At 46.4% G+C, this 9,095-nt stretch overlaps 1 protein-coding gene across 3 annotated transcripts in view; it reads left to right on the forward strand.

Annotated features, from left to right (window-relative positions):
* The first annotated feature begins 478 nt into the window (after positions 1–478).
* Positions 479–9,095, forward strand: part of BNIP3L (BCL2 interacting protein 3 like) — a 10,688-nt gene continuing 2,071 nt past the window's right edge. Inside the window, exons 1-5 of one of the 3 annotated variants that reach the window (XM_027665209.1) lie at positions 479–676; positions 5,469–5,655; positions 6,319–6,391; positions 7,625–7,728; positions 8,471–8,620. In XM_027665209.1, coding sequence (XP_027521010.1) covers positions 586–676; positions 5,469–5,655; positions 6,319–6,391; positions 7,625–7,728; positions 8,471–8,620 — 605 coding nt within the window. In that variant the 5' untranslated portion in view covers positions 479–585. Of the gene's footprint in view, positions 677–902; positions 1,032–1,154; positions 1,408–5,468; positions 5,656–6,318; positions 6,392–7,624; positions 7,729–8,470; positions 8,621–9,095 lie in introns of those variants that run through there. The other 2 variants (XM_027665210.1, XM_027665211.1) reach the window with 2 other exon arrangements.

Consider the following 9,095-nt stretch of genomic DNA (forward strand, 5'->3'; position numbering starts at 1 on the left):
GGCTCAGGGGGGACCTTCTGGCTCTGCAACCCCCTGACAGGAGGGGGGAGCTGCCAGGGAACAAGGGACAGGAGGAGAGGGAACGGCCTCCAGCTGTGCCAGGGGAGGGTCAGGTTGGATATTGGAGTAATTCCTTCATGGAAAGGGTTGGTTAAACATTGGAACTGCCCAGGGAGGTTTGGAGTCCCCAGCCCTGGAGGTGCCCAAGGAAGGCCTGGCCGTGGCGCTCAGTGCTCTGGGCTGGGGGACGAGGTGGGGATGGGCCACAGGTGGGATGCGATGCCCTTGGGCGGCTTTTCCACCGCAAATAACTCTTTATTTGTGCGTTTCCGTCCCCCCGCTCCCCTCAGGCCGCACCACGGCCCTCACGCCGCCCGCCCTGCGCACGCGCGGGACGTGCGCGGCCGCGGGTCGCGCCATGGAGGGCGGGAGGGCGGAGAGCGGCGCGCGCCGCGCCTGCGCAGGCGCGCCGGGGCCTGTGGGCGGGGCGGGAGCGGCCGGGCCCCGGAACGGGAGAGCCCCGGGTTTGTTGTTGTTGCCCCACAGCGGCTCCTCCGGTCGCCCCTGCCCGCCGCTCCCGCCGCCATGTCCAGCCCTCAGGAGCCGCAGCAGCAGCACCACAACAACAACAACAACCCGCCGGCCGAGGCGACGCCGGGCGAGCCGGGGCTCAACAGTGAGTGCGGGGCGGCCCCGCGGGGGCCGCGGGCGGGAAATGGCGCTCGGGCGGGGGGGGACCCTGAGGGGCCGCGGGGGCCGCGACCCCCGCGCGCCGCCATTGGCCGAGGCCGCGCCGCGCGAGCCGCCGGGGGCCAATGGGCGGCGGCGGAGCGGGTATAAAAGCCCCGTTGGCGGCGGGCGGGGGGCAGAGGGGTAACGGCGGGTGTGGAGGGGTGTCTGAGGGCAGCGCGGGGGAACCCGGGATTCCCGGAGCGTTCCCGGAGCTTCGGCCGGCGGGAGCCGCTGGATGCGCGACCCGGGGAAGCGGAGGGGCCTCGTGGCTCTACTGGGGTGGTTAAAGCGGGTTTGAGGTGCGGCCCGGAGGGTCCCGACCGGCCGCCCCTCACGGCGGGCTGAGGGGCAGCGAGCCCCCCCCGAGCGCGCCCCGTGGCTCCGCGGAGTTTACCCGAGCAGCGAAGATGGGGATACAGCGGGGTAGGGGGAGGAGCGCGGCTGTGGGAATGAGTTTATTCAGTGGCTGAGTCAATAGCACTGACGTGAGCTATTCCCCTCTATATCCGGCGTCTCTGTCAGCTGCTCTGCTGCATCCTTTTGTTCCCGGGATAACTCCAGTGAGGCACATCATGTAGGCTCTGCTACTTACTTGGCAGATGCTCTCCCTTCTTTTTAAACGGCTCTTTCCATGTGTCCTTCCGTCTCATTATTAAGAACACTGCACTCGAAGAGGTGAATAAATAGCATTAATGATTAACCGTTGCCTCCGTGGTTTTACACCGAAGTTAAACTGCCCACGAAATGTATGGGTTCGGTTGATTTCCCGTAGCTCGGCGGCAATTGTCTGAAGGGGGAATAAACTGTGCCCATTTCGTAACGCTGCCATTGTGCTGTGGTAGCGCTGCATCTCCTGATAACCACGGCGGCTGAAACAGCGTTACCTGAGTCGAACAGGTATTCTGGCGAAGCAATTACTCGGCCGGAGCTGCCCAGCGCTTTAGGAATTGCCGCGTTTGATGCTCGTGTGTTTTGATGTCTCCCTTCTGTCGGTGTCTTGTTAATCTGCCGGGGGCAGCCAGGGCTCGGTAAAGCCGGGGCTGGATCTGCCCACGTAGGTCTCGCTGCTGGGTCAGCACCAGAGGCTCCCCCAGCTCCGTGATTTACTGGAGGGGGGTGAGCACGGGAGGAAATGTTTGACACTCTGTGCCCCCTGAACCAAACAAATGCCCCCCAGCAGCCCCCTGCTGTCAGATGTTCGGCCACTGCACAACGCTCTGGTGGCAGAGGTGCATTTTCTGCCATTATCTCAGCTTTTCACTGACCCTTTTCAGGCTGATGAGCTCAGACACCTATTCATTTTGTGCTCCCCGTGTTTAGGGCCTTCTGTTCAAAGATCCCTTAGTACTTGGAGGGCAAGAGAGCTGGGAGTAAAACTGGTAACCTGGGCTTTGTTGGGTTCACAGAGGTGGGGGGAAAAAACCTGCTTGTTCTTGGGAGTTAGAATCATAGAATCATAGAATCGACTGGGTTGGAAAAGACCTCCGAGATCATCGAGTCCAACCCTTGGTCCAAATCCAGTCCATTTACTGGATCATGGCACTCGGTGCCACGTCCAGTCTGCATTTAAAAATCTCCAGGGATGGTGAATCCACCACCTCTCTGGGCAGCCCATTCCAATGCCTGAAATAGTTCTAGATGCTTCCTATATTTTAATTATTATAAAGCTCTGTTACATATTGACAAGAAGAGGCAAGAGCCCATCTATCTCTGTCATGGAAAATCTGCTTAATAATTACCATTATGGGAGTCTGCTTGACTTTCTCTTTCTTTCCCTCTTTTTTTTTTTTTTCATTTCTTTGTTTTTTGTTAATGTTCTACTTCATTGTAAAAGTGATATTTATAAGTTTATTCAGGTTGACCATGCATCAGACTTCTTGTGAGCTGCTGCTTTGGAATATTTTTATATCTATAAAATGTTTACAGGAATGTAATTTCTGATATATCCACCACACCCAGCCAAGTGAAATCACAGAGTGGATAAACAAAATGAGGCCCTTTTGCCCCAACATGTTGAGCTCCCGTTGTTTAAACAGGTCACCAGTTATAGAAAAACATGGAATTAAGTCAGTGTATATCAGTTCATGGTGAAATAATTAGCTGTGGAGCAGAGACAAAACTCAAACAAATTTGGAGAAAAATACCATTCATATAAAAAGTTGTTTGGGTTTTGTTTTGTTTTTTTTTTCCAAGGAATGTGTGTTATGTTATTTGTGAAGGGAGGAGATGCCACCACGTTTCTTAATTCTACCACTCTTAATTCTACCACTGTTAATTCTGTCCATCTCCTATTGTACTGTCAAGTAGAAATATTGTAAATTAAGAGTTCTCAGGTGGGTGATTAAAGTAACTTCCTTAATTCTGCAAAAGGCTTGGGGCAAAACCCACCCTCTGTTAGTCGGGCTGTTTATTCCCAGATACTGCCCATCCTTTTAAAGAAAGGGGGATTTGTGTCCCTCTAACGATCCTTTGAGGCCGGTGGGGCTCTCTGGCTCCCTCTCCCAAACCTGTTGAGTGGCAGCAGGAGCGTGTTTGAGCCCCGTGTCAGACTCTGCTTCCTCCACTGTGATTTGAGTCATTCCCAGTGAGGTCAGCTGGGAACGTGCTGCTCCTCGTGTCGGCTCCTCGTGTCAGCTCCTCCTGCTCCCTGGCACTCTTTACTCACGGGGTAATTTGGGTTTTCTTCCTGCCACGGTGGGTTTTAGATAAAGGTAGTGGGGGGGGGGAGAGAGAAATTCCTGAAGGTTTTATTTGTGCAGGATCTGAGGGGCTGTGGAGGGTCTGAAGTGACCACCTCTGATCACCTTCCTCTGCCCTCTGTTTTCTCACATTATTTGTCACTGGCTGCTCATTTTTAATCCTGGTTGGCTTTGCAGACCCTGAGTGTTTTAATTCTCCCTCCCCCTAAATTGGTTATGGGGAACACAGAGCTTTCTGACCTGACTTCTGACCAGCCTGCTTTTCTGCAGGTGAGAAGGTGTTTTCCTTGCTGTCAAGGTGCAAATCAACCCTCCTGATTCCAGGTTGGCCTTTTTATTTTGAAATTTGGACACCAGCCTTCATCACAAATGTGGAATAACAAGGTCTCTGGGTGATGCTGACTGGGCAAAGCTGCCTCTTCCCAGTTAACACTTGATTATCTGAAAAGCCTGGTGTGACTGTGCACTCCCAAAATTCCTTGTTTGTGGATACAACCTTGGGAATCCAGGCTGTGAACCACCAGGACTCCTCAGAGCATGGTCAGCAGTGCAGTGGCATCATGCATAAGTCAAAAATCAGTGTTAAAATTATAACTTGTACAAATAATGATTAAAAAGTAGTTTCAGATGTTGTATCTTCAGGCTTTTTTTTTTTTTTTCCTCGATGATTTTTACCTCAGTAATGAAGATTTCCAAGCTTTAAAAAATTAAATAATCAACCAAATACAAATAAAGACCCCAACCCCAAAAGCACCTGTCTTTAGGTGGCATAAATTGAATTACAACAGGAGTTGTGATGACTTAATATACGTGTATGAGATCATTATTTGGCTGGTGAGGGAAATAATGTTCTTTTGACAACAGAATAAGAACTTGGAGATCTTTCCCTCTGTATTATGGCTCTAAGGTCAAGTGATTCTTAAAGGTTGGAATTGCAGCTGGATAGGGAGTGTATTGAAATATTTGGAATATACAGAGCAGTAAAGTCTGTCTTATCTTTACCCCTCAGGATAATTAAATAGTGTGTTTATAAATAAAGAATATTTCTGAAACCTGTTTGTTTCCAGTTGAAACGTGTCACTGATGAATGTATATAGTCTTGCACTTAGTTAATCTGCACATAAAATACAAGTGAAGACATTTGAAAATAAAAATCCTCACCTCAGCTACAGAATATTTGAACTTTTTAGCAGCTGCTCTCATCAGCCATGATACACTCTTGCTCCTGTTGAATCTCACATGGATATTCCATAGGTATTGCTAAAATAAAAGGGGGGAAAACCAGTAAATTTGAGCTTTTAGGTTACAGAGCTTTCCCTGGCTCAGGAAAATAAAAAGAAAGGGGCAGGTGGGAGAGGCTGAAGGCTCTGAATTTATGAACAGTTATGACGTGTGGGAGTGCTGGATTTCTGCTGCTCCTCAGCTCTTATTAGCAGTGAAATATTCTAATGTCATGTTACTGTGTGAGGAAATAACCCCGGAATTCCCATGGTGGGAGCTGGGGAATGGAATTAATGTGGTGGTGGGACAGGAGAGGTGGGAGATGTTTGGGCTGGGGCAAAGCAAACTGACTGAGGCCTGGGAATGGAATGATGTCCATGAAAATCAGGGCCTTTGGGAGCAGAGGGAGGAGAATGGAAAGCTGCACAGGAGGGAGTTTCGTAGTGAGGGCCATGGGGATGAAAATCCAGTGTCAGAAAGGAAGGTAGAACATCAATGAGTGATATGCAGATCCTTGAAGCTCCAAAAAAACGTGGCTGATGGAAGTATTAATAATTAAGGAGAGAGAGGACATTTTGTTGACCAGCTCCAGGGGTTGGTAGCACCAAACCAGCTTTTTGGGGTGTTTTTGTGGATGAGGGAAGGGGAGACGTGTCCCTCTTGTGTGTGGCCCGTGTTGATGAGCTCTGTTGGGGCAGTGTGTGTTATCTGAGGGCAGCATGGTTGGGATTCCCTCTGGAGGGGGGTGATAAAGCAAACAGGGGGTTGTTTAATGGGGTGGGGCTGTCGCTGAGGTGACCTTTGGGTGCCCCTCAGGTTCCTGGGTGGAGCTGCAGATGAACGGGAACGGCAACAGCACCGACAACGGCAACGGCAAGAACGGGGGCCTGGAGCACGTCCCTTCCTCCTCCTCCATCCACAATGGGGACATGGAGAAGATCCTCCTGGATGCCCAGCACGAGTCAGGACAGAGCAGCTCAAGAGGTAGTTCCCACTGTGACAGGTAAAGGAGTGTTTGGTTCGCTGGTTGATCCCGTGGGTGTGAAGCTTTTTCCCAGGGTGATCTTTGTTGTGCTCCAGCGTTGGGAGGAGTTTATGATAACCCTGGTATTCCCACCTCCCCAAAAAGAGGTGTAGTTCACAATGCTGGCAGTGTTCCCTAAAATGACAGAGGGGTTTTTACAGCTTTTCTGTGGATGGTGGAATTTTGGGCAGAGTTTGCTTTTCTTCGGTCTGTTCATAGAATCATAGAATCGATTGGGTTGGAAAAGACCTCCGAGATCATGGAGTCCAACCCTTGGTCCAAACCCAGTCCATTTACTGGATCATGGCACTCAGTGCCACGTCCAATCTGCATTTAAAAATCTCCAGGGATGGTGAATCCACCACCTCTCTGGGCAGCCCATTCCAATGCCTGATTACTCTCTCTGTAAAGAATTTTCTTGAGAATTTTCTTGAGAAAGGTAGGGTTGTAAATAGAAAAAAACCTGCAAAGGTGGGGGGTGTTGGAAAACTTTCTGATTCTGGTATTTGGGGTGTGAAGGGTGGTGTGGTCTGTAACTCAGCAGCAAGCAGAGGTGCATGTGGGAATGACTGAGCTGACATTTATCTACACTGATGATTCCTCAGTTGACAAATGACATAACAAAATCAAATTTTTCTTTAGCCCTTCACCTCAAGATGATGGACAGATAACTTTTGATGTGGAAATGCACACAAGTAAAGACAGTAGTTCTCAGGTATTCTCTTCGTTAACTTTTAAAACTTCTTCACTTTTAAATACATATTTGTAAGTTGTGGATGTTTGATGTAGATTTGAGGGGTAGAGCAAGGTGTTTGTGATGTGAAAAGGCTTATATTTTGTGTTATTTGAAACGTGACTTAGAGATGAATAGCTTTGGAGTGAGGGGAAGAACATCTCTGCAGCTGAGAAATGCTTTTCCACAGCAGTGCTGTTGCTGTGTGACACTGGCTGTCAGACCTGGGCTGAAATGTTGATATTTGTGCCCAGGATTGGAGGGTGTGCAGTGATTGCTGTGAGTAACCTCCACACCACAAACTGAGAGGAGACTGAACTCTTAGTGTGATCACAAATAAAAAGCATTCCTGGAAGGGTGAAACCTTGCATTTAATTCTGTCAAAGAATTAATTCTGGCATTTAATTCTGTCAAATTTAATTCTGGGACTGGGGCAGTTGTGCCCTGAGAGCCAGAAGGAGCCCCAGGAAGGTGTTGGTGAGCTCTGCATCTCCCTTGGGACTGCCCTTGTTGGGCACTTCTGCTGTGGTTCCCACTTAATGTTGTCAGTGGTTTATCTTATTTTAATATAAGAGTCACTCAGCAAATTGTTTTAATACTAAGGAGGAGTTTGTGCTCGGGTCAGTCTAGTCTTACTAATTTATTGTTTTTTCCTGCGTGGTAACGTTTGCATCCAGTGATTTAAAGTTAAAAGTTTGGATCATGTAATTACAGTGAGTGCTTGCCTTTTCCTGCTGCAGTCAGTACAAGCTGCTAGTTGCAAGTGATATAAATTTCAAATTACCAATAACACCATTGAAGAAGTCAAAATACTGGTTTGGAAACCTTTTTATTCGACTTTTCTGTGCTTCAGGCACGTTCTGTGAGCTTTAAATGGAATGCCATCAACTCAATGTTTTTACTATTTGTAAATAATTTTTTTTGCATAGTTCTGCTTTATTTAGGAGTAAAATAATCCCTTTTTTTGTTGTTGTTGTTGTTAGTTAAACAAACAGCTTGCAATGATGTGGAAATCCTGGATGTAGCAATAAAATTTGTGGTTTACTGACTCTGTGTTGGCAAAATCAAATCTCTTCCCAACAATCAGCAGGCCAGGAACACTTGGTTTATCAGTTGGGTTCTTATCATTTTCCCACTGTTATTGTCACTCTCAGTTCAACAGCCCCAGGAGGAGCTAATTGAGTGTTAAAAGGCTTCTCCCCTGTGTGTTTTCAGTCCGAAGAAGAAGCAGCAGAAGGAGAGAAAGAATTGGAAGTTTTGAAGAAAAGTGCAGACTGGGTGTCAGACTGGTCAAGTAGGCCTGAAAACATTCCTCCCAAGTGAGTTAAACTCTGCTTTTCTTCATGAATATTCACATTTTCTAAGGAATATGGGAAGGAGAGGAACTACTCTGGCTTTCCAAACTTAGGAAAAGTTCAGTTTTCAATTTCTCTTTGGGGAGGCTGCAAAAAGTCAAAGCAATGAAGTATGAAAATCTTAATAGCAACAGAATTATTTGAAAGTAACATAAATCCCCCCAGCAAGCTGATTACAGGGTTTCTTGCCCAAATTGCAATTTTTGGGAGAGCTGGGTACTTGGAGCTGGGATTCATGGCATTTAGTCTTGGCTTATTGAGTGGAGGAGTGTTGAGCAAATCTAAATTCTCTGTCCCTTTTTTTTCTTTCTATGGAAAATATGTAATGTTCATCCACGGAACACTGAGATCCTTGAGTGCAAAGCCTTTTTATTAAAATACAGACTTCTGTATCTCTGTTTGGGACAGAAAAATGAGGCTCTTGCTAACAAATCACATCCTGAAATTCCCTTTCTTGGACCTCCTGCTCTCTTTGTGTCTGTACTAAGTGGTCTCTCCACAATCCCTCCTATAATTCTCTTTGATTCCTTACTCTGTGTAAGGGATCTTGTGCTTTGATCTCTAGCTCTTTGGGTTTGTTTTTTTTTTTAAAAATAAATAAATCAATATTCCTACAAAAATCTGTGCAAAAAAAAAAAGAGAGAGAAAAAAAAAAAAGGGAAACAAAAAGAATTTTGTTGAATTCTCCCTCCCCCTCTTCTTCCAGGGAATTCCATTTCAGACATCCCAAACGTTCAGTGTCCCTAAGTATGAGAAAAAGTGGAGCAATGAAAAAAGGTGGCATTTTCTCTGCAGAATTCCTTAAGGTTTTCATTCCATCTCTGTTCATATCTCATGTTTTGGCTCTGGGATTAGGGTAAGTATTGAAACTGATTTTTCCCTTCAACTTTTGCACGTGCCTTTGCTTTTCCCTGCCTAATTCAGGGCCTGCTGAAAAGCAGGAAAACTAAAATTGAAAATAAAATTCAACTAAAAAAAATAAAATTAAAAATAATAATTAAAAAAAAAATTAATGTGTTTTATTTCTCCCCAAATATAAAGATTTTTGTATTGAAAATGCACGAGTGAACTTTTAAATCATCTTTAAGTGTCACCTGTGGCATTTGAGTATCAGTGTCTGAAATGATTCAGACTAAACTAAGAAATAAAAATTCAACTAAAAAAAAAAAATAAAAACAATAATTAAAAAAAAGCCATTAATGTGTTTTATTTCTCCCCAAATATAAAGATTTTTGTATTGAAAATGCACGAGTGAACTTTTAAATCATCTTTGCAAGTGTCACCTGTGGCATTTGATTATCAGTGTCTGAAATGATTCAGACTAAACTAAG

Source organism: Corapipo altera, unplaced genomic scaffold (genome assembly GCF_003945725.1).
Source record: "Corapipo altera isolate COAL_440 unplaced genomic scaffold, ASM394572v1 171, whole genome shotgun sequence".
Classification (NCBI taxonomy): Eukaryota; Metazoa; Chordata; class Aves; order Passeriformes; family Pipridae; genus Corapipo; species Corapipo altera.